Source organism: Stegodyphus dumicola, chromosome 4 (genome assembly GCF_044657685.1).
Source record: "Stegodyphus dumicola isolate Sdum_Otavi_A_Nest chromosome 4, ASM4465768v1".
In the NCBI taxonomy this organism is placed as follows: Eukaryota; Metazoa; Arthropoda; class Arachnida; order Araneae; family Eresidae; genus Stegodyphus; species Stegodyphus dumicola.
Window position 1 is genome coordinate 216,571,525 of NC_140771.1, and position 27,144 is coordinate 216,598,668.

At 30.6% G+C, this 27,144-nt stretch overlaps 1 protein-coding gene and 2 long non-coding RNA genes across 4 annotated transcripts in view; 1 reads left to right on the forward strand and 2 right to left on the reverse strand.

Moving 5' to 3' along the window:
• LOC118184001 (uncharacterized) overlaps positions 1–9,738 on the reverse strand; it is a 143,267-nt gene extending 133,529 nt beyond the window's left edge. The window contains exon 1 of the mRNA XM_085815980.1: positions 9,664–9,738. Coding sequence (XP_085672106.1) covers positions 9,664–9,723 — 60 coding nt within the window. The 5' untranslated portion in view covers positions 9,724–9,738. The remainder of the gene's footprint in view (positions 1–9,663) is intronic.
• The window catches only part of LOC146997819 (uncharacterized), a 338,237-nt gene that overhangs the window by 84,738 nt on the left and 226,355 nt on the right, over positions 1–27,144 (forward strand). The window lies entirely within an intron of this gene.
• Positions 18,571–22,929, reverse strand: LOC146997820 (uncharacterized). Its single transcript, XR_015040877.1, has 2 exons — positions 22,866–22,929; positions 18,571–18,717 (listed from the first exon to the last, which is right to left on the reverse strand). It is a non-coding gene; the product is annotated as an uncharacterized LOC146997820 (long non-coding RNA).

Consider the following 27,144-nt stretch of genomic DNA (forward strand, 5'->3'; position numbering starts at 1 on the left):
TGTACCGGTCCACTGCACCTTGGGTAATGTTCCCTGCAATAAGCGGCTAAATAATGATATGTTCAGACATTCCCAACCAGTAGTTAATAAACAAATGTACAGCCTGTAGAGCAATCACGTATTAAATTTAGACATCACGGAAAAGAGAAATCTCATCTATAATTAACTTCTTCCGCTTGAAGATTAAATGTTAATGACAAAAGAATGTTTTTTAATTTATCACCTTTTTTTAATCTTACAAGTTTATGATAACATTTTGAAAAATAAATTCAATTTTACAATTAAAAAAATTATAATTTTAATTGTAAAATGAAACTGATTTCTTGTCTTAGGAGGAAATAACGTATTAAACAAAGCTTACGAAACTATAATAAAAAAATAAGCAAACCATAATCAAACTTTCTTACTTTATCAGTAAAAGAAATTAAATTTAATTAGATTTACGAATTCATGAGAAAAAACGCATTGCTCTAAAATACAGTGGATGGACAAAAATATGGAAACACCTTGTGAATTGCATGTTTGAAAAGAAAGATTGATTTTAATAAAATATGTAGGTGGCGCTGGCGTTTTTGACTACTGACGCCACCTATACAACTTCGTAAATGTGCTAAACAGTTTAGTTTGTTGTCGGAGTACTGTTATATGAGGTTGTCATTGCATTATGTCAGAGTTAACAGACTTCGAACGTGGGCAAATTGTTGGAGCACGTATGGTAGGTGCTTCCGTAAGCAAGGTAACCGAGGTGTTTAGTGTTTCAAGAGGTACTGTATCGAAGATTTATTCCGCATATTTGAAAAGCGGAAAAACATCATCTGCTAAATCACAGCGCGGACGAAAATATGTCCTGAGTGATCGTGACAGGTGATCATTAAAGACAATTGTGACGAAAAATAAGAAGACCACAGCTGCAAAAGTTACTGCTGAAATGAATGTTGTGTTACCGAACCCTGTGAGTACCAAAACAATTAGAAGGGAGCTTCATAAACAGGGAATTGCTGGCCGTGCTGCAATTGAGAAGCCACTCATCAGTGATGCTAATGCCCGTAACAGGAAAAGGTGGTGTTTAAGTCATAAAGCCTGGACTATAGAGCAGTGGAAGCGAGTAATATGGTCTGGCGAGTGTTCTTTCACATTGTTTCCCACTTCTGGCCGAGTTTACGTCTGGAGAACGCCATCTCAAGCCATCTCAAGCCTCAATACAGACTGCTTGTTGCCAAGAGTGAAACATGGCGGGGGTTCTGTTACGGTTTGGGCAGCCATATCGTGGTTCTCTGCTAGCCCCATGATAACTGTGTCAGGGCACATGACTGCCAAGACTTATGTGAGCATTTTGGCCGATCGAGTTCATCCCATGGTACAAACTTTGTTCCCCGATGGTGATGGTGTCTTCCAAGCCCCTGTTCACACAGCTCACATTGTCCAGGACTGGTTTTCTGAGCACTAGGATGGGTAGTACCATCTTCCCTGGCCACCACAATCACCAGATCTGAACATTATCGAACCTTTGTGGTCTACATTGGAACGGAAAGTGCATTCTCGTTATCCACCGCCAACATCGTTATCTGAACTTGCCACCGTTTTGCAGGAAGAATGGTATAATATTCCCTTGGCAAACATACAGGAACTGTATTTATCCATTCCGAGAAGACTGCAAGCTGTTTTGGATGCCAACGGGTTTCCTACACCATATTAAGCAAAGAAACATGTTTTTTTTAAAGGTGTTTCCATATTTTTGTCCAACCCCTGTAAGTCCCACCATCATTCTAATTAATTCGGTAATTTTTGAGGGAATACCAAAGTATAACTGGGATAAAAATAACAGCAAATACATCAAAACTATAACGAATTGAGAGTTTAGTGCATTATGCGGTGCATTATTCAGTGTATTAATGCAGTGATCTATGCCCAGCAATGACCTAGTGAATAATAACCGCTAAACACTAGTTCAATTCACGTTGAATGGTCTGGCTGAGGAGGAGTTTTCGTGGTCTCTCTATACGTGATGGAAATATAAGTAATTTTCCCTTAAAACCCTCTGTGAATGCATCCCTCCAATTAGAAAAAATAGCGCTCTAGAACTTCACCATAATTAAATAAATAAACAAACAATCTTCAATAGTTTCAGACAAAAGCGCAGGAACCGGGTTGAAACTTGAGACTTTCATTTCGGAGGAATTTTGAAAACAGGTATTAATTATCCATGAAAGATAGAAACGTTATGGCAAACAGAAACATTTATTCAAATTTGAATAAATTAATTTATTGCCTAATTTAAAAAACTTCGTGCAACAGTGATTAGTTTATTTTTTTAATCTACGGTAGAATTTTGTTTATCTAAAGCAATGCCAATTTAAATAACTGAAAATGTGGATGTAAAAGAAAGACACAACCACGGATAAAACTTTCTTAATTATCTGATGCAATATAATTTTTAAATTCCTACTATTAACTCACGCCCTTCCTATACCTTGTTCAAATTTTCAGTCGTTAATAAAATACTTTTTATTAATCCACTTAAGTTCAAATACGTTTCTTTAACTTGGAGTGGATGACACTTGATGTTAATACAGCTTTTTTACATATTGAAATTTTTCTTTCTTGATCTATGTAGGAATTGATTTTCAATTACTAAGTAGGAATTGACTTTCAATTATTGATTAATTTTCAATCGTTAATTAAATACTTTTCATTCATCCATTCAAGTTTAAATATATTTTTTAAACTTGTAGTGGATGACACTTGATGTTAATACAGTTTTTTCACATATAAAAAATTTTTTTTAATTTTTTTGGTATTTAAAAAATATATATATATTTTTAATTTTTCTTTTATGACCTAAGTAGGAATTTATTTATTTATTTTTTTTTTTTTTTTATATATTACTTGTTAGCTTCATTTCCCAACTTAGCACATTTAACGTTATGGAAAGTATGGTTTGAAATTAGTGCAAAACTTTGTGTGTTAGTTATACCCTCATTTATATAAATATACTTGCTTTGTCGATTTCTTTACCTCAAAATCCTAATATTTTAATATGTAAAATAATAGTTGCGAGTGAAATATTAATAATTACAATAAAACTCCTAAACTGATAATAAAGGTTGAGCTAGGTTGTTTCAAAAAATATTTTGGATAATCGATGATCAGATTTAGTTCTATAAAGTTATAAGGTATTTCTCCTGCCTTCTTAGCATGCCTTCGTGGTGTAGTGGTCTGCACGCTCGGCGCGTATTCGAGAGGTCCGTTGTTCGAGTCTCGGCGAGGGCATTGCTCATTTTTCATTTCTCCTGATTTGAAATAAGCCAATGCCTCTGCAAAGTAATAGAAATGAGTCATTTTATTTTTGTAGGTAATATTTTTGATTATAAAATATTTCTGAAAACATTTCTAGATAATAAACTTCAAAATTTATCTTTTTATTTTATTTCAATCTCAAAATGTTCTGCTTGAATTAAACTTTTAGTTTTACTAGAATTATCACTCTCACGCTAGTGAACCAAAGATTTAATAATGAAAGTGAGAAAGCGTATAATGAAAATTAATAAACACTATAGATCAAACATAATAAATATTTTTTAACAAACACCATTTTAAAAACATGAAAGATTGAAATAGTAAAGTACTCTCCTGAATGATCATAAGTTTCTAGTCCAGACTAATCTAGGGGCAAATTTTTAACTTCTCACTGATTATTTGTATAACTGTTCAGTATTAATTTTTCACTGAAAAATTTTCAGTAGTTCACTGACAGGTTTTTCTTATGCAATGCAAAACTTCTGTAAAGATTCACTGCCCAATTAATACAATTTTCTAAAATCCCTGTGTAAGCGCTTTATTTTCGGTGCAAAAAACGTCAAAATTGTGCAGTGTTCTTGCCGAGTTTTGAACTCGGGACTTTCCTATTGCTAGTTTAACATGCTTCCAGTTACACCACGAAGGCACACAATAAAGAGGGAGGAAATACCTTATATTTTCACCATGTGCGTGAACCTGATCTCCAAATTCCTGTAGTGGCGAATAATCTTCCCCCCACATTTTAGTTCGGGCGCCACTTTGTAGAGTTATTTCGAATTTGTTTTTCGGAGAAGAAGACGCGAAAAATATGTAACGCCCTAGCCCGAATTTAAGTTCTGGACCTTCCAGTTGCAAGAGAAATGCCTTAGAAACGAAGCTTATATTTTTGACAGCTTATTTATTTAAAAGAAAATCGTTTTGCATACCGCAAATTTTAATTGACTTAATAGTCAATGAATGCAGTCTATTTATCTCCTGAACGGAGATTTCCAATTCACGATATTTTTATACAAAATCGGAGATCAGCTGTTGAGGTACTTTCCGATCAACAAGATCTAAGTGGAAAATTGTGCGCCACAGCACCAAATGTGGCAATTTGTTTATTATATATCATGAGTAGGTATGCAACGACATCATTGCGAATAAGCGGGAAGAATGAGCATCGATTAAGTGATCTTTCCTTCTTTCACTTACACATTTTGTTGAAGTACTGATTTAGAGAAAAAGTCAGTATGAATTACTTCATTTAATAAAAGCCAAACATAGAAAAAACGAGAATAAATTCTTCCAAGACTAATTTAAAAATAACATCCATATTGAAAGAACTCGTTTGACAATCCTCAAAATGAAATTGTATTATAGACGACTATAGAAACACCGAAATGAAGGCGCAAGAGAAGACATTTACAAGTAATGTAAAAAAAAAATTTATATTATTTGTTGTAAGTCAATTCCTACTTAGGTCAACAAAGAAAAATTTTTAAAGTACAAAAAAAAAAATAAATAAATAAATAAATAAAAAAATAAAAATAAAAAAATAAAAATAAAAAAATAAATACAAAAAAATTTTAAAAATACAAAATAATTTTTAATTAAAATTTTTTAAAATACCTTATATTTTTCACCAAAAATCCGTATTAACATTAAGTGGTGTCGTCCACTACAAGTTTAAAAAAAATATTTGAACTTGAGTGGATGAATAAATAGTATTTGATTAAAGATTGAAAATTAATTAATTAATAATTAATTAAATAAAAATATTTAAGTCAATTTCTACTTTGGCCTACAAAAAAAATTTTAAAAATACAAAAAAAGTTTTACAGTTTGTTCTCCACATCTACGATTGCATTTTATTATTTGAGAGATAATCTATTTTCAGAGTAAACAGCTAGAAAAAGTGAAAAAAACGTAATCGTCTGCAATATAAAATAATTACTTCTCATAGTGATGGTTAGTAAGTATTCTATTCTAGTCTAAAAGCTAGCCTTAAGATTAAAATCTGAGTTCTTAATTCTTTTAATAAGTTCTGCCCCAAAATAAGTTCAATTTGATACATTATTCGATTACACCGAGGTTTCCCAACCTTTTACTTGTATCGCCCCTTTCAAAAGAATGGCTTTCGTCATCGACTTCTTTACATTTTTTTTCATAACACATACCATACAACATAATCATAATTGCCCATAAATAATTTTAAAATAACAATTATATAAAGAATAGGAAAATTTTTTTAATAAACACTTTTGTTCATATTTTAATCTAATTGTTTGTCGTTTTTATTATGGTTTATTAAATTTATTATTTATTTTTTTTTGTGTTATTATTAATTTAAAAAATATAAGCAAGTTTTCAGAAACAAAATCGCAGATTTTAATAGCTTAATGTTAAATTCTAATTAATGTGATAGCTGGGTTTGATGTATCAATGCAAATGTTTTAATATCGGGTATAAAATTACTATTAATTATATAATTATATAATTCAATTCTTTATTCACTTCCTTCAAAAATATTCAAACTGTTTCTTGTTTTCCTGTCTAGTTTTGCGTTCTTGGTATTTTTTAATGTGCTTTTTTATAGTCTTACGTTTTCCTTTTTACTTCCTTGTACGAAGTGAAAAGGAAGTATTGTAATCGCGAAAAGTTTCAGGCAGCATATTTCAACGAAAATATCCATTTTTACCGCTATCGAATGCAATTTAACGATGTTTTTGCGTGATACCTGTATGTAAGGACAGAATAAAAGACTCGTTTCCTCCAAAAAAATTATAAAACTGCTTTAAAATTAATTCTGAAGAGAATTTTTCGTGGCGTCTGTACGAACGTATGTACATACGTGCGTACGAAAGTACGTACGTATCTCGCATAACTCAAAAACGAGTAGCCTCAGAACGTTGAAATTTTGTATATAAGACTGCTATAACATGTAGATGTGCACCTCGTATTTTGGTTGCAATCGGCCGCACCAAACGTATATAAATATTTATATATATGTATATCCACTCTGTTACCCGGCTCAGTGATCTCAGTTTCTTTACTCTTATATGTTTGTAAATTGTACATTTTTTGCTTTAAAAATGATTGAAGTATGTTGTTTTTATCTTCCGGTTAAGGTTTGTATGCCTTTAGTAAATCTGTATGCAATATTTTTAGAATTATCAACGATTTTAAAGTTGTTTAAGTGCCACTAAGCCTTTTTTTTATGGCAGCCATTGATTGTTTACATTTGAAACAGCAGACTAGTGGATTTGTTGCCAATCTAGAGAAACTTAGCTTCGCAACAACAAATATAACGCCTTCATTTATTATTGCCAATTAAATCATGCTTAATCCTTTCTGGAATTTTTTCGAGGAAATAAGTGTTTAAGACTTACTTCGTAATTTTTAATATAGATATTTTGAGTTTTTATGTATTTTTGCCTTCTCGCGAAGTGAGAACTGAATTAATTGAATGAGAAATACTCAATCGTCTGTGAAAAACTGTTTCTTTTTGTTTTGTTTGCTTAATTTCTTTTATACATCATTCTAGCTTTATTATAGTACTTGAATAGAACATGTGACAACGATTAGATAATTCTATTCTTTAAATAATATAATTTTTGTCCATATTGAGTTATAATAGGAACGAAATATAATACTATTAAGTGAATCTAGCGTCAGAGTGTCGCTTATGTAAACAAATACTAGAGTGAATTTTTAAGAATGCATTTATTCTATTGTGGTTTATGCGCTGTCGGCGAAGTAGATTTAATTCAATCCAATAAGTTTAAACGAAATGCAAGAAAAAAATGCGTATAATTTAATATTCCGTACAAGGAAGTCATGTGGTGTACACATCAGATTTTTTTATATTCCACTTAATGCATAAGAAAATCTTTATATTAATAATGTTTTATTGATTTAAAAGTATAGTAATAATTTTTGTGCATTTTTTACCTTATATTTATTTTATATGATTTGTTCTTTACTACATGATCTACTAATTTTTTATCATAAAAATTTAATATGAATTTTTTGATAATTTTTTTTATAATTAATTGATCTTAATCGTGCTGACCAGGTGCTTATGGACATTCGGTTAACGAATTCCAGTCGACCCTTTGATCATCACCGTCTTCCCGTAAAATTTTAAAGTCCCAGGAGGCCAATACCGACCCCGTTTGGAATGCCTGGACTGAATGAAAAATATAGAAAAAGAGGCTATTCATATGACCAGATTCTCGAAACACTTAGAGCTCTTCGTTTTTTTTAATCCTCTGATCCACATGTAATATTCAATCTTCTTTCTATTTTGCCTTTATTTTCTATTCTTTTCAGCATTTTGTTTTATTTCTTAATAGTAATTAATTTAATTTAATTTATATTAATTAATTAATTTAATTTATTAATATTAATTAAGAAATTTCTTTGAAATTAGATTTAATTTACGTAAATCAATTTCGGACGAAACTCGGTAAATAGTAGAAGTTATAAATAACGTTCACGTTTCGCCAGTAGTACAATCTTAACATTGCTATATTTGGAAAATTAGTAATATGTATATATATATATAACTAATATATAACTTAATAGATATATTATATATTACTGCTCATATATTATTAATATAGTGTTAGGAATTTTGTATTTAATTTGCTATTTTTAGTAGAATTATAAGTAAGATTGTTTTATTTCCCCGTGCAGTGCATCTCGTGACGAGTTTTAAGAGAAAGCTACGTCGAAAAAGTAAAAATACAGGAACACGCGCTTTTAACATTTAATAAATAGATATCTTGTAATTGCACTCTTTGCTTTCCAGAAAATTCGAGATAATACCAGAATGTTCTTGAGCATAACTAAATAAAAGCCGGAGCAAAACAACTCAATTCAGTTGTTTACTTAGAGCTTCTATTGATTGCATCGAATTCGCATTGACATCGGATTAGCTTTCTCTGTGTTTTGAATTGAGTTCTATTTATATTTTAGTAGTTCAAAATATAACTACTGTGAGATATTGCGATATTGTAGGAATATCTCCGAGGAAATTTCAGTATTTTGCTTTATTTGTTGGGATATGAACAAACTTTATTAACTTTTTATCGACTTGCGCATTCAATCCATTACGAACCCGTACACACGCAACAATATATATTATATATGTTACGGTGAAAGACAGAAATCTGGAGAATGTCGACTCTCACCGGTGAATGTCAACATTCACATAGTCTCTTGGTGTATGTCCGAAATATTTTCCAAATACTCTTATTTCTGACTTACACCGGTCAATGTCGACATTCACCATGTACAATGGTGAATGTTGAACATATAAGAATATTATATTTCCTTCTCCGTAATTCCTTCGCGAAAAAACGCACTTGAGACTCAGAATAAGAACTTAAGAACATAAGAACTTAAAACACACAATACATTCAAAATGAGAAAGGAAAATAATAGAAGTTAAAAACTTACTTAATTATGCAATACGTTTTAAACGAGAAAATAAAATAACAGTAATAAAAAACTTACTAAATTATGTGATTCAAATCTTATTTATTGCAACAACTTAAACTATTATGGCACTTTATGACCTCTCTTTTCGACTTACTCCAGAGAATATCTGTGATTGTCGACATACACCGGTGAGGGTCCGAATATACAAGAATGTAGTGCAATATTCGATCTTTCACCAATGTATTTGGTGAATGTTAACATTCTCCGGTGAAAGTCGACATTCTCCAATTTCGGTCTTTCACGGTAACATATATATATTTAACTATAGCATAAGTATTTAGGTCCCAGAACTTCAGTATTTTCAAGAGAACAAACAGAAAATATTCGTCCTGTCACAATACATAAAATGTAAATATGGTTTTACTAGGTTATTTATTACGTACAATAAAGATCTCGCAAGATCAGTCAAATATTTCTCTTAGAGGGGTGGCTTCCTGGAGGATTTACTAAGGGAATTTAAGCTGTTCGTGGCACTCAAGCTTCCCATGTGTAAAATATCCTACCAGCGACGCAGCTATCTTATTCATCTGCCTGAGTCGAATTTGGGCCTAACAATCAGTATTTGAATAGGATGTCTGAAATGAACAATTAACTTTCTTTGAGCTTCTAGTGAACCCTAATAAGATTAGTGCAAAAACATATATAATAATTAATACTATGAGAGCATCAACCTGTTGATTTTTAAAAGCCCTGTCGAATCTGCCAGATGATGAAAGCAGTTCGTTATTACGTCACTGGAAACTCCACAGGCTTATTCTAACTCGCCCAAATATCAGTATAATTAAACTAACTACTGCTAAGCTGTCAGGAGATTTCAGAAATAGAAATGAAAATGTGAATTAAAATGAGTATTACTGTTTTCCTTTTCTTTTCACTTACACACTGGCATGCGCTACACTTCGTCAGATTTGTAAGAAATGTGGGCCACTTTTTATCCATTTCAGCAAAGCCAAACGCTCCAGTATCTACGAAGGAATGATTCTTCCGGTTCTTTGCCCGCCTGTCCAAATACACGTATGCACCCGGAACAGGGCTGGAATGTTTCCTCTAAAATATCTTCTGATGTCACGCTCAAAGCGTCATGTTCTACGCGGGAACGAGGCGGGAAATTTCAAAGCAGCGCTCGTAGCGCAAGTGGGAATTTTCGGCGGGAAAACACGAACGAACAAAGAAAGTAGGTCTTTGACCTGAGTTTCCCTAGCTTGGGCTCGTTTCGTGCTGTCTCTGACGTCACTGACCTTCTGGAAGATTAAATTCTTGATCTCGTCATCCTAGGTTTCTTCCAGAATAATCTTGTTTTAACTTTCTGTGACAGAAAGAAGCGAAACAAATGTAATTTTCATCTTTCAGTAAATCTTCCTCTGCATCTTTCCGTAAAACTTGAATTTGTAGTCAGAACAAAGAAAGAGATCGTAACAGTGACATACGAAGGTTAGTTAAACTCATACTAAATTAAAGGTTATTTCATTGCATTGGCTCAATTTTGTATAATTCTCTTGGGAAAAATTCCCACGTTGTCTTATGTCCGAAATCTATAAAATTTAGTAAAACTACTAACGGACGAGCCCGCCAAAGGAGCGGGCTTTTCAAGCAAATAAACAATCGTAAATAAATTTTGGCAAATTAGCGTTTTCGGAGTTCTTAATATCTCGCAGCAATCAATAATTAACATCTCGCGCAAATCGCAACAACATATTCGTAAATGCATTTTTTATTGCCAATATAGCGTAATATCTCAACTGATTAAAATCATAATGGAGAATGGTCAAAATAGCTTCCTACGGATTTTGGAATCCGTGCTACCTCTGTTGAAACTCAGTTCACCTCCGTTCCAGTGGAGATGATAATACGAACAAATAAACAGACGCACAGAGATTTTAATAGTATAGATTGTGCAGCGCAAGCATTTTTAATCTGCATGCTTATGAGGTTTAAATAAACTAAATATAAAACCTATAAAGAGCAATAAATTTAAGTATACAAAACTTACTATAAACCAAAGCAAATTTAAGTATTATTAAGAGGGTTATTAATATCAAGATTAAACAAAGTGTTTCCGTATATAATTCACTAAAAATGATTCATTGTGGGAAGTTTATAAACTCTTAGCGTCTTACAGTGCGATATTCTCGTAAATAATTTACAGAATCTGTTTTATGTTAGCTAACTCATTTTATGATTAGGATCAGCACTATTCGACTTCTTTTTTTCGTTAACCCTCGTAAAATTCAAGATGCAAATGAGCTAAAGCTATTTAAAGTGAGAGTTTTAAATGCTTTATATATATATATCTTTTGTCAGCGAAGTTCACAAATTTATTTTCTGTCGCCCAGCTCTTCTAGTTAGTATTCCAGCATTAGCCATTTTTCTAGTTCAAGTTAAACTCCGTGTTATTACAGATTTTGACCCAAGGCTTTGTTAGGCCAACTCGTGTAATTCCAGGCTACGAATCCATTGTATTTTCAATTGTCTGTTAATTAACACCCACAAGTACCGGAATTCGATTGTACACATAAGATGTGCCGTCTGTTCAATTCACGTTTCAATAAAAAGTTTTATTTCAAACTTCATAGGACTTTATGGTACTTTTACAAACCTAGTGATAATTCACTTTGCAGTATAGTGGGTTCTAAGTAAAATTTTGAGTTAGTATTCAAAGAAAGCTTTAGAAAGTGCAAATAACAGGAATTTAAACGCTACCTTAAAAAACTTAAAGTTATTTTACGGGAAAAGAAATGATCTCGGTAATTATGCTTACTATTGATGATGAAAAAAGTTACTTCTCATCTGATTTTCGACATTATTACGTAACATAAATTAACTGAAGCTCATCAGATACTGACATTTATGACAGGCATTTTTTTATTAGCTACAAAAGAAAGATTAGTGTGCAGAAATTAAGAAACAGCACTTTTTTAATATTACAGCTTTCAAGTTAAAGGAAAAAGGTAATTGTGATTTGCATAACCATAAGTTTCCTGCTGGAAAACAGTCTACATTAAGGAATCGTTACGTCATAGCGCATAAAGGATAAAAGCATAATCTGTGGTACTTTCTCCATAATTTCCGAATGGTAAATATTATTGTGACGCAGACTCAAAGAGTTTCATTCCACTCTACAGACAATCGAATACCGGCTAGAAATCCCTTAGATGACTAATAATACAGTAACTGGAAAGTTTAAGGAATACCAAAGTATGAGGAATGGGCAAGAATGGCAAGCACAACTACTCGAAGTCTTGAGAATGGTCATTCTCAAGTAACAGTACCAGAGATGACCGCAAAGTCCACAAGTTGTTGTAACTGAAGTTACCTTAACAGTAGCTGTGGACGCCATGTATCGCGACTTCTTGTTGTCAAACGTTTCCATGAATATGAACTGATTTCAGTACGAAGTTTTCTTTTATAGTAATGAAAAGAATACAAAAACTGAATAAGGTTCCTTTTACTGATGAGAATAGATTTCAAATGAACAGTGCTTCGAATATGAGCTAACTTAGTGAGTGGTTAACATGTGGTATCACTCCTCAAACATTACGGAAGGAGATCGGTAGGGTAATGGTACTGTTCTCGTTAAGGAAATCTAAAAGGAGTACTTAATTCGAGAGAGTGGAAGCTGATACCATAAACGTTGCACGCCATTGAAACGCGATAGTCTTATTCTATCTCAGTTTGCTTTGAAGCAACCATTGATAATACGACAGCGTTAGGACTGCGGCTGTTTCTGTACTGCTCAGAAGTAAAAAATTGCACGAATGAGCTAACATGCTCATTCTTCTGATCTGCACCCAATTGAGCACATATTATATTTGCTGGATAAACATTTTATGAACTGCCCATAGCCCCCCAACTATTAATCTCTGATTAAAAACGATATAGACGTTAATTAACTCTGATTAAAAAGAATTGTTAATCAATCGTTTTTAATAAAGTACAAGCTTTATATAAAGTACAGGCATGCATTGTAAAACATGTATGTTCGAAATGATTTCGCCCCCTACTGAGAGCTAAATTTTCTTTATTTCATGTCTGTTACTGATTCGTCTGAACCATTGCTACCAATGTAGAGAGCAACCTCTTTTTAATAATCTCTGTGTATATACTGTACTCATTATACTTATTGTGCTGTTTTTTTTTTTTTTTTTTTTTTCTTTACTTCCGTACTCGTGAGGTATTATCCTACGGTTTCCTTATGTACAAGCGCCTCCAAAGTAAAGCTGTAGATTAAAATCTGTTTCTAAAATTTTATACGCCAATGTAGTTTTGTCAAATTTAGAAATTTAATATTTTTTATGAAAGTCCTCTGGTTTCGTTCGGTAATGATTCGTTTAACAGAGAACACATTTTAGAAACTTAGCGATTCTGTTAACAAAAGTAGATAAATAATTTATCTAATGATAAAAATTTATGTGATGAATTTGACCCGATTCCAGATTAATAATTGTTAAGTAAATCTCAAGAGCAATCCTCGGTTGCTTGTTTTACCTACATCTGAAAATTAAAACATCCCATCATATTCTCTGACATTTTTTTAAAAATGCATATTCAAGTGCCTGGCGGTTATAAACTGTTATATATCATTGCTCATTCCAGCATTATACGTCTCCTGCTTTAAGAAAAAAAAAAGAAAGAAAGAAAGAAAAACTCATGGTTCTACAGTGGCGCTCGAACTAAGAGTTGGTGGAAGGTAATTCGTCACCACCACGATTTAGGGATTGGGTCACCTAATCCCCATTCGCCCTTTAAAAGGAGAGAGTATATAAGGTGTTTCCTCTCTTTTTTTTTTTTTTTTTTTTTTTTTCTTTTTCAGAATGCGTTTGGAAGCACACTCGAAGCGTATTCGAGACGTCCAGGGTTCGAGTCCCGACGAAAGTACTGTACATTTTTCACGTCTTCTGCCTAAAAAAAATCCTGGTGACTCTACTTATTTATAAACGAAAATCATTTCTCCAAAACAACCATATCAAAGCACATAAATTTATACTCTTTACAAAAAGGAAACTAAGCTGATATAGAAACAACAATTCTTTCTTCAGTATGATATAATGGAATTCAATTAATATTGCCATTGTGAGAAAATCCTATTTCTATTTAACAGCATTGTTTAATTTAGAATACTACTCCAAAAAGATATTTTGTTATTGTTTTCCTCAAATAAATTTGAAAGAAGGTTTAACCTCGTTTGGACATAAAAATAATTATATCGTTATGGGTTTACTTTTATTCTTTACAGAGAGGAAATTAAACTTTATAAAAGTAATAGTTCTTTCCTCGCGGTGTTACAGTGGTATTAAGTTATTATATCGAATTCCATTGTAAATCTGCGCACTAAGTACTGAATTTTTATAATAAACTGAATACCGAATACATATATAAATTAAATGCCGTTGTAAACTGCATTAAGTTAATTAACGTTAATGATCTTAATAATAATACAAACAAGCTTTATTCCTATTTAGTAGCGTTATTTATGTTAGAATATTATTAAATAAAAATATTTTACTAATGTTTTTAACAGATGAATCTTAAGAAGATAAAATTTATTTCCACGAATATATTTAAGCATGGTTTAGGTATTCATTATGAACATGTTACAGTTTTCTTCCCAAAAAGAGTTTATTGGCTAATAATATCTTTTTTTCTTTATCCTGACTCCCTCAGTAGACTCAGTTATAGGGAATATGCAAATTCTTTGGGGAAAATTTGCGAGAGACACATTTTTAAGAAAAACGTATTCGGTTCAGCTGTAGAATGTTCCGCGTAACAAGCCTGGACATAAGTTCCTGCGAAACTGTTTCGGCTAGGAACTTTCGAATGGAAGGTAAAGGAAGATCTCTTCCTCCTAGCGTCGCGTGTTGTTAAATGAGATAACCCCATAAAATGTAGCCAAGCGAACTTATTTTCTTATAATGTAAAAAGCTGGTGTACACCATTTTCGGTAGAACAGTACAATAATAAAAATAAAGGAAGAAAATTTTTAAAAAAAGTAAATAAAAACAAAATCTGAAAGCTTGCAGATTTTACATTACGTCCATAGAGGCGTTTTTTTAACGTTTTGTGTGTTACCTTTATTTATTAAATATCATGTTCTTCGCAATTAAACCATAAAACTCACTTCAACGCCAATAACGCAAAATAATTTGACAATGAGCATATCTTTAAAATTTCCGACACACAGTTTCGCTCGCTGGAGATACAATTTTTTCCCAGTACAGTGTTGTCATTGCTCGCTTTGAAATCGTTGAGTTTGTTAATTAAAAATTTGTTTTACAAAATTTGAAATATATAATGAAACAAAATTCCAAATTCCAAACTTCGGCTTCTAGATGCCCATTTTCGGGTGGAAACGTACGTTATTCAAAATAAGATGGCTCTAGGCACCGTTGTTTTATCACAATGTGACATACATTTATGCATATTCTTCATTATTTAATTGCTTTAAACCTAATACAGGGCCTAATATTTGGTGGCAACAATTTGAAAAGTGAATTAACGCAAAATGGCAATACGAAATTAGTAGTCCTTTTAGGCAAATTGCCCCTTTGGACTAAAAACAAAAAAAATTAAATAAAAAACAATTCAGAAATTTAAAAGACTAAAATAAAATAATAAATAAATTAAACTTGAAATTTGTACTTTTCAGTATTCGAATTATTGTATCAATTTTATTTATTTATTTAAATCATTTGTCTTAATTATTTTCCTGCTCTAAAAAGGAACCGCGAAATTTAAAATTTTGGTTCATTTAGCAGAATTTTATTCATCTTAATGTCGTAACAAAAAAATGAATGGTTCATCTGAAAAAGAGCACAAGGCAATCCCAAAACTCCCATGTGCTAATATAGACAAATACAAAAATATTAAACAAATAATAATCCAAAAAATAGGCCATTTTAAGATATCAAAAATCAAACTAGTTTTCTTTTATGATTAAAGTACTTATTTTTATATGCCCTAGCAAGTGATTTAATCCGATTTGTAACTTATTCTGGTAGACGTACAATTCAAAGATATACTCAGTCTTTAATAAATGCAAGTAGGATTATCAACTTTGACGGATATCAAAATTCAAACGACTTTTAATATTAGATTCACAGGACAAGCAGACTTAACGCGTCTCGAGGCAAATTTGTAAAACGGGGTTCTTAACTTATGTTTCGAAAAAAATTAAATACCGCAATAGACCTGATGACTTACTTGATATGAGAATCTCCATTTATCCATAAAGTCTAATATTAAATGTATCTGTGATACTAAGAACCAGTACCACTCATCTCATTAAAATTTAACTTTAAAAGTCCTGTCCAGATACGTTATTTTAAATTATATTTTATAAGCTTTTGGATTAATTTTGAAATTACTTTCAGAAGCAAATAAATATTATTTGAAATAATTGCAATTTTGTTGCAAATAATCCATTTACAGAATATTGCATTAAAACCTTAGTATTGAAGGAAACCAGGAATTCCACAATAAAAAATTATATTAAAAAGGGTTTTCCACTAATCAAAAAAATTAAGAAACGTTGCCTTTAAATCGGTGCTGAAACTATTGCTGTCAGACCATTGGGATTCCGTGTCGTTGATGGTTAAAGATCTCAAGGCAATTATTCAAATTATATTTATTATTTAAAGTGATTATGTAAGAACATGTATTTTCATGTGAAATTTTAAAGGATATATATGTAAAAGTTGCAGATAATTTACTTAAAAGTTCTTCCAAATAATTATGCATATAGAACATATTTGTCTTATACAAAATACAAAAATGATGTATTCCTAAATATTAAATATTTTGATTGTAATATTACTATAAATAATTACACGTGTAGAACATATGTTTTATGTGAAATGTCTACAGCTACTGCTTGTAACAAAATATGCTGCATTTATTTATTTGTGGGGAAGTTATGTAACTTTAAATATTAAGTTTTTTTTTTAAGGAAAAATACCTTAGATTTTCTAAAAGATATACAACATTTTCTTTCAAAATATTTCCAATGTTAAAAAGAAGCTCAAATTTTATGTTTTTCTTACATCTGCATTACTTTCCTTTATTGAATTTTAAGACATCTCAAAGTTACATATGCATCACGAAATAAGTGGAAAAAAAACTTGTGTATTAGACTTAATGGTTTTTTGGCAATAAATTAGTAATGTTCTAGAATTCCCCCGCTGAACACTGGTAGTTCGGTCCGAGGTTCAAATCCAGCGAATGGGCTGGTTGTATGGGTATTTTCATGGTTTTCTCCATGTGTAACATGTATATAAGTCAGTTTCCCTTCGAAAGTCCTCCACAAAGGCATTTCTCCACTTAGGCAGATAGTCCTAGTGTGCTTTGCCATACTTAAGTAAACTAAACCAAATCATTCTCCTTATACCCAATAGTGTAATCTAAAGAGACTGCAATTGGATATGATTACAGTAAAAAAATATTTTAATGAAATTGTTTCAATAAACAATTCTAAATATTTTTTCAAATTCTAAAAAAAATTACTTATGTAACTCAACAATGAACTTAAATTCAGTTATCACAAGTTATCCAAAATTATTTTCATGCTTAATTGCATTATTCATTTTAATTACAACATATAATTCTTTTAGGCATAAATGCTTTTTAATCTCTTCTGCTACTGACCATTAATTGAAATAATAGATTAATTAATCGGACAGTTGTACAGGTATTTTCCCAGATTTAAAACGTTATTAATAAATTACATTCTTCTCACTGAATACAAAATTGAAGAATTAGTTAGTCCTAAATTTAATTTTTCAAGTATTCTTTCTACTAAAACATTTATTGCCTACAGGCAGCCAGACAGTAAGCTGAACACTAGCATTTGGCTCTAGATTTAAATCCTAAAGAATGGGCTGCCTGTGTAAATGTTTGTGTAACATGAAGTTTTCCTTAAAATATTCCTTTCCTTGGACAGATGGCCCTCTCTTGCTTTGTCATATTTCAAATAATCAATTCAAGCATTTAATGTAGGTATGACTTCACAACTTCGTCCCAAATTCTAACTGAAAAATTGAACAGAATCCCCTGATACTGTGTCTATAATACATGATGAATATAGAATGATCTTAAAAATTTAAGGAAGAAAATATAATGTATTTGGAAATGCCTTGATCCTATAATTATATTTTTCTCTGCTATGCCTAGAAAATTAAGAAAAGAATGTAAAAACTGAAGATAAAGAATTCAGCATTAATAATTGATATGATAGTAGTAATAAACTAAAAATTTTTTAATGAATAATTGATAATGCATAATGGCTCCTTAAAATTTTAATTTTCTATCCTACTATTAATGGAACTAATTTATCACTATAATCAAAATGACTCAGATTTTCTTTCTTTAACTGATGTCAAAAATACGATGATTATTTCAAAATTCCTGTGGATGATTTAATTGTTCTCAAAATTTTCTATTCCTTTATTAAATGGTTCAGATTAATGTTTTTGTTATCATTATTTCAAACGACTTTTTAAATCTTCGGGAAAAATGTTTAAATCTTCATTCAACAAAATTATATTTTTAGATAGATTTTTATGGAATAAAAAATTCTGTAAGATAATATTCATTCACAATATATTAACTTAGTATTTGCTCATTACTTTACAAGTATTCGATGAAGCCTTTTAGTGTAACATACAGGTTACATAAGGAACCATTTAATTTTAACGTAATATTCCATAATCATATATTTTATTTAAAAAAATATCATATTTTGAAAATATTGGATATTGCAATGGATTTCGACTCTTTATTACAATACACAGAATATAGAAACAAAAATAGGTTTATTTTTATTTGAAAACTATCCAAAAGGAAAATAAAATAAAAAATAGGTAAAATTTATATTATTGTTATTTTTAATTAACTAGTTGTGAAGGTGCAGTCCTCTTCTTCTTAGGATTCAAAGCATGGCTCCTAAATAAAGAAAAAACCACATTCGTTAGAAGTACATAACATATTCTAAATTTGTTATGTGACATTTTAATTTAGAATCTCTTCATAATAATTGCATGCACTTGCACATATTCCAAATGATTTAAATCTTTTTTTAAATTAAATAATTAAATTGCAAACAAGATTCCTTTTGGTCCTTTCATGAAATCATAAATTGCATGTATCATCCATTTTTGAAGCAAAAACATTACAAATTTAAATAATTCATTTTGCAGAAAATAATTTGAGGTTTATTAGATATTTACTATATTTATTTGTAATATAAAATAAATCTGTAAAGTAGTTTTAATAATGATCAGTTTTTTTTTAAGATTAATTTCTCTAGAAATTGAAATGTATTAAGGTAGCACTTCTCAATCTGTGGATCATACAGCTTGCCCTCATGGTCCTCCGAAGTTTCCAAAGGAGACAAAAAAATTTAGTTGAAATATCTCAGAGTTTAAAAAGTTACATATGACAATCATCTATCACCTTTTCTCGTAAGATAGACATTTTATGAAATTTATTATTGGTTACCCTACTTACAGACTTCCCACTCAGTCTTAGCAGTAAAAGATGGATTTAAAGCACTATAACTGTGGTACTTACCACCATATATCCAAATATACTATCATTTATATCCACTAAGACTGTGGTCTTACCATCATATATCCAAATATAGAAGAGCCATGCAAGAATTACAAATCATCCTTCTCATTAATAATCTTGAAATATTAGAAATATAACTTTTCTTCAATGGACTTAAATATAACGGATTTTAATTATATATTAAAATATAAGTGTACTAGTAGTAATATATGCTAAAAAATTGCTTTCGAAGGGAACAGCAGCAAGGTGATTCACAAATTATGATAATTCACATAATCTCTATTCGAAAAAAGTTTGAGAAACGCTGAAACAGGAGAATAATTAAATTATGGTTAATACTGGTAATTTCAGCCACATGCTTTAAGCTAGATGATCAACATTAAAAAATTCTCAGAAAGTGTTAGATCAAAAACTACTTTTCCACATAATATCAACTTATACGTAACAGCATTTAATACTTAGCTCGCTGGCAAAATATACAAAATTTTGAAATGCAAGTATATATATATAAGGCCAATAATATAGTTATCAACAATTAATGCATGAACTTCAATACTTACACAATTAACAAACACATGAACAATGATGTTACATGCATTCATCCTCTGAATTAACTAGTCAGTTTGGGTATTTTCTATCTTAGATGTCGCAAAAATTGATCATGGATTTAATATTTTAAATGTTCCTCTCATAGACATTTTAATACTTGTATTTTTTACATAGAGTGTCATTTTTAGTTTTACAGATATTCATTTGTTCACTTATTACGATTAAGTTTTACAGACAGAACAGATGATACCTGATTACATTAAGTGATATTTAAGACAAACTTACTTACTGGTACTTAACATAGTTGCTAGAAAAATATTACATAGTGAAAGACAGGGTACAAAGTCAGAATCTGAAAACTTATTGACTTACACTAAGCTATTTAATGCTTGAAATATTTATGATTAGATAATATCTTTTACATCATCAATATCTAACAGTGATATGATATACTTTAAGTATACAGTTAAACCACTCTATAACTTTTCCATAATTTTGTACAATTTTGATATTTAATGGAGGTGGTTACTTCACAAAGCATGATTCTCAGTGATAATTAATATCAATGTTTGTATCACCAGAATACTTGACATAATCACTTAAAGAGGTATAGTTGCTAAGGAAGGTTTTTCTATACTTCAAACAATGGTTTACATATTTTAAAAAAGTATATTTTTCTGACACTGTTATTTAAAAAGTGTATAACTCCTTCTACTCTTAAGCATAAAAATTTGAAATTTTAATGCTTAAGAGTCATTCATTTAGTTGTAACTTACAGGAAGATATCTTAAATGCCTAAAATGTTTTAATTTATGAAAAACAGCAGTTAGAGTATATTGAAGGGTGCTCACTGTATTATCAAGGAAGCGCAAGTTTGTGCAATTCTCTGATGTTTTCTTAAGTGAAAATAGGTCGATGTGTACATGGATAAAGTCAAGGGAGTGCGCGATGCCAAGTTTGTACAATTCACAGATTTTTTTTTTAAGTGAAAATAGGTCGATGTGTACATGGATACCGAGTATGTGCAATCTGTCTTCGTGTAGCGGCGGTTTTTGGCATACAAATCGTCGCTACACAAGCCAAAATAACATGGTCAAAGAATTGCACAAACTCGGTATCCATGTACTGCCAAAAATCGCCAAGGGGCACCCATAAATATGCTTTTACCAAAACAAGCTTTAAGGCATACTGTCAATTACATTTTAAATTCCAGTGATTTTTCAACACTAGTTCAAATACTCTAAGCATATGTTTGCATAAGTTACATAACTTTTGCATCAGCAAAATTTATAACTTAGCAAATATGAACTATGAAAAAAAATATTTCAGCTTACCTTGACCCTTGGATTTACTAAATCTATGACACTTTTAACGCCAAAGAAATTCGATGACCGAAAATACGCGATGATTTATTTAATCTGGTTTTAAAATGGGTCATTTTAAGTTTGGCTATATCAACAACATATTACTCAGTATTGTTGGATAGTGAATTTGTAATTCTTTTTCATTCTTGAAATATATACACATGACAAAATTGGAATAAAAATTTTAGGTTTTTCAGATGAACTCATAGATTGAACTAATTTGTTGAATTTTATCAAGTAGTTCTTAAAAATACAACCAACGATTAATTAAAACCAACTGCAATTCAAATGGATACTCTTTGTCAAAAAGGAGCAGTAGAACTTATTTTAAACATTCAGCAATAAATAGTTTTCTGAATATATTTTTTAGCGTAACGGCAGTTTCAAACATAATAAAGAGAACAACATTCATTCTAATGAGGATAATTTTGAAAATAATTCACATTAAAATATATCTGAAAGAGATTTTTAAATGAAAAGATGACACAAAATAATTATTTTCAAAAAATACATGTTACCTCAGATATAGAAGAAATTTGGCATTGAGCTGAGTATTGAAATTAATATATGCAACCGACGTATCATTACTAATATTTCCATGATTTGATATTGAATGCTATAACTATTAAATATTAGCAAATGCATTTTATAATGAACTTTGCACCAAAATTTATAGTAAATTTATATGTAAATTTACATTGTAAGTACTAGAATGAATGTTGTACCATTTTATTAATATTTTACTTTTCAACAAGCATAAAGGAAAAAATAGAATTTTTTTTCTTTAATGTTCCTAGTATGTTACATCATAGTTAAAAATATGTCAAAGTCACGGCATTTCGATTGCCTTTTGTAAATGTTGGTTATAATGTAACTTAATAGATGCTTTATAAGTTGGTAAAGACTGTCCTGGATTAAAACTATCTTTAACACAAAAAATAATATACATTGAATACTTTTACAAATATGTAATTGCTATCCGACTATATAATCTTTTAAGGCGAACTTATCGCATGTATTAATGAAATGATATTCCATTTTTAATGTATGTTAAGTTATTTTGTCGAATTTTTTAAATATATTACATTTATTTTTTCTTTTTCGTTGAGATTAATAATAACATACATAGTGTAATAATGCTCTGAAAAATATTCTAAAGCAGTTCACGCTGGGATTAATGATAACATGTATGGAATAATAATGTTACATCTGTCAACAAAATGAAAAATATAAATATTCTAACGCGATATGTTTTAAAAGATACATAAATATTTAACATGAGAAATTATTAGACTATAGATAGAACATTAATATTAAGCTTATTTGTTTTTAAACTAACATATTAACAAATTTGTTTCTGTTTATAAATATGAGCAGTTTAACTGCAGACACATGCAGATGTAACGAATAAAAGTTGTTATTTTACTAAATGGAACACAAGCTCTGTGACTTGTAATACTGTAACAATAATTCAACACAGGTTTATTTAGGAGCATTAGAATTATAAGCTAAATATTAAAAGAATTTAATTATAGATAGTGTAAAGAACATAACAAATACATTACATAAAATTAGTAAAATACACGTCAAACACTATTTCGAACTTACCTCGACCATAGCAAAAATAATGGCTAACATGGCGACTATCGTTGAACTCTTCCGCTAAGACGCTGTTTTTCCACCTTCTTCCTGATTGGTTCTTCTCTCTCAGCCGTTTTAAGCCACGTGATCACACGCTACGGACAAAATCCAAGCAAAACTTCTTGAAAAACTCCTGTAGAGTTTACAGTTTCGTTTGGTTCTGTGTTCGTTACAGGTATTTCCTTCGTAATTGTTCGCATTTCTGTAACTATACAAGACTTTTGTCTGTAAACTTCGAGGTTTTTTTTTACAGTGTACTCGGACAATACTTGCTACTGATACGAAATACTTACAGTGTCTCACAAAAGTGATGGGACACTTGTGCTTTACAAAAAGAAACTGTGATAAAATAAATTAAAAAACGTGTAAAAGCTTTTTGTGGGTGTGTTTCATACTTAAATTTAGTAACAATTATTACATAATATACATTTTCTCAAAATATTAAAATAGTAATTTAATAAAAATACAATTGTTTGGAAAGGAGCAAAAAATGGCTCACATAAGTGATGGGACACCATTAGATACTACTACGTACTACAATAAAAATATTTTTTGGGTTTTTTATTTTTACCAAAAAGCAATTGGCAATAATTTATAAAATCGTCTGCAGTCTTTCTCTCCAGTTTGTTTTGGAATTTTTGTGTTTTTTAGCTCTGTGCAGCCATGAATGCTAAACGAAAAGAAACTTTGCCTGAAATTCGAAAATTAGTTATTAATTTGCATATTGAATGTGGAAAATCTATTAGAGAAACTGTTGAAACAGTTAACATGAGTCATTCAACAGTTTTCAATATCATTAAACGATATAAAAAGAATCATATGATTCAGGATAAAAGAAGACCTGGCCGACCATCAAAGCTATCCAATGAAATAAAGTTAATTATCGTTCAAAATATTAAAAAAAAAAATCCAAGAATGAGTATTCCTAAAGTTGCTGCTGATTTACAAGCATTATATGGAGTAATTTTTAATCCTGAGACTATTAGAAGAGTAATTCGATCTGCTGGATATCACGGTAGAGCAGCCAGGAAAAAATTCTTCGCAAGTGAAAAGAATAGAAAACTCAGACTGGCTTTCGCAAAATCCAACATAAATAAGAATTCTGATTACTGGAATGAAGTTATATTTGCTGATGAGAGTAAATTTAATATATTTGGTTCTGACGGTAGAATCTTGGTGTAGAGAAAACCCAGGAAAGAATTTCGCAAACAGACCTTGGTGCCAAGAGTAAAACATTGTGGAGGAGGAGTTATGGTATGGGGTTGTATGTCGTCCGCTGGAGTTGGTAATCTTGTTTTTATCGACAGTATAATGGATCAGTACAGGTATATTGACGTTTTAAATCAAAATTTGAAATCTTCAGCACGAAAATTGATCCTTCATAACGATTTTAAATTCTACCAGGACAATGACCCCAAGCACACTGCTTTGAACGTTACACTCTGGCTGCTGTATAACTGTCCTGAAATAATAAAAATCAAACTCCAGACTTAAATCCCATAGAGAATATTTGGCAGGAATTGGAATCAAGAATTCGCAAACACACCATTTCTTCAAAACAACAACTAAAATCATTGCTTCAAGAAGAATAAGGTAAAATCACTCCAGAAATCACAAATAAATTAGTCGAATCCATCCCAAGAACATTAAATCACGTTTTAAAAGTAAAAGGAAATCTAACAAAATATTAAAACGTTTTAAGAAGTAAAATTTTTGGATAAATATTTGATGGAAAAGTAAGTGTCCCATCACTTATGTGAGCCATTTTTTGTTCTGTTCTAAACAATTGTATTTTTATTAAATACTATTTTAATATTTTGAGGAAATGTATGTTATGTAATAATTGTTACTAAATTTAAGTATGAAACACACTCACAAAAAATTTTTGCATGTTTTTTAAATTTATTTTACTACAGTTTCCTTTCATAAAGCACAAGTGTCCCATCACTTTTGTGAGACACTGTATGTCCTCGACATTCATTAGAGATATATTTCTCATTCAATTAATTCTGTTTTCAGATCGCATGCAGATTAACTAAAGACACAAAAACATGAGCCGGTAGATAAGAACAGCATAATTCAATCACCTTTAAAACAAAACAAAAAAGTGCGCAATTTATCAACATATAAGAATAAAACAAAGTGAGCTCACAGAACCGAGTAACATAGTGGGTGTATATATATATATACTATTGGCACGGCTGATAGCAACCAAAAAGGGAGGTGCACAACTACGTATTATAGCAGTCCCATATAAAAAAATTCAAATTTCTGAGGCTACTCGCTTTTGAGTTATGCGAAATGCATATGTACATACGTACGTACGTACAGACGCCACGAAAAAAATCTCTTCTGAACCCATTTTAAATCAGTTTTATAATTCTTTGCGGGAAAAGAGTCCTTTATTATGTCCTTTCGTATAGATGTCACGCAAAAACATCGTTAAATTGCATTTGATAGCGGTCAAAATGGATATTTTAGTTGAAATATGATACCCGCGATGTTTCGTGATGACAGTACTTTCTTTACTTCGTACAAGGAAGTAAAAACTGAAATAAAACTGTAATGATGAAAACGAAGATACAAAGCTGGAAAGTTGTTACAGCAAATATTTGTAATTTCGCCTTTTTGGAAGCCATATTTATCTCCATTAAGGCTCATTAACTTCCAATCTTCAGTTTGTTTAATATACAGGAAAAAATAAATTAGCAGAATTCATGGAAGGCATTCAGCCTTTAAGTAGTGAACGAAGAATTTTACTAACGAGTGAGAAAGTAATTAAAAGTTGAGGCTGTGCAGAATCCTTGCGTTACGAAACTGTCATGAAGGGAGGAGAGAAAAAAAAAGGATATGCAAGCTATTATAACTGTTTTTTATGGATGAAAGTAATAATTAATTTTGATGAGACGATAAGACTTCTCCAATTTAATGAACAACAAACGAAGAAAACTTCTGTAACTGATAACAGCTGTTAAGTAATTTCGCAATACTGCATTAAAAAAAAACACAAAAAGTATGAAAATCAAAATAATAATAATATTTCTTCTTTTATGACAAGAAGGAATCTTACTGTAACATGTTATTAAAAATCTATCTGTTTCTAGCAACTGCGAATTCATTATTCTTCAAATAAATAAATTGTAGAGACATTCGATATTTTTTAAAAGCAAGAGACATGAAAAGAGAGCAGTGTCCTCGCTGAGACTCGAATCACGGACCTCTCGAATACGAGTCGAGCGTGTTGACCACTACACCACGAAGGTATGCTAGGTGATTATCCTAATTAAATAATTGCTCATCAGAAAATATACGTAACTAGCGGGATTTTCAAGCAAACAACCAATTCGTAAATAAGTTTTTTGTTGCCAAATTAGCATTATCAGAGTTTTTTATTAAAATCTCGCAACAATCAAAAATTAATATCTCGCGCAACCCGCAACAACTAATTCGCAAATAATTTTTTTTCTTGCCAAATTAGCGATTTCGGAGTTTTTAATATCTTGCAAGAACCCGAGCAATCAATAATTAATACCTTGCGCAACCCACAACAACCAATTTGTAAATAAATTTTTTGTTGCCAATATAGCGTTTTTGCGAGTTTTTAATTAATATCTCGGCTGATTAAAATCATGCGAAGATGAGAATGGTCGAAATGACTTTCCACGAATTTTTGGAATCCCGGGGGTGGGGGCGGTACCTTTCTCGCAAGTCAACTCCCAGCTGTTCCGGAGATGATGTTACAAACAATTAATCAGACAAACACACCCATATTTTTGTAATATAGAAACAGAATAGATGTTTAATAAGAACAGAAAATTAATACGGGTAGATTTCTTAGATATTTTTTTTAAGTACTTAAGAAGGCGCAAGTCTACCAATGATCCGATGGACTATTGCCTTTCTTTCATGTATCCAAATACGACAATTAAATTTTATTGTTTTGTTTAACTTTCTGGCTGCACGCTATAGAATTAGTGATTAAGAAAACGATACAAGTTTGATTTTTGAGCAATAGCCGTAAGAAATAATAAAAATAATGTCTAATCAAGTCCATTCCCTTTTTTTTTTTTGCAGAATAAAATACACACCACATAAGCTTTATTTTTGTAAATTAAGTTTTTTCTCTGTCGTTCACATGTTAATAAACATTTTTAAATGATTTTACCGTATAAAACGTATTCAATAAAAGCTTAAAATGATTACGAAACTAGCTTTGGTCAAGATAGCGAAACTATGTAAATATTAA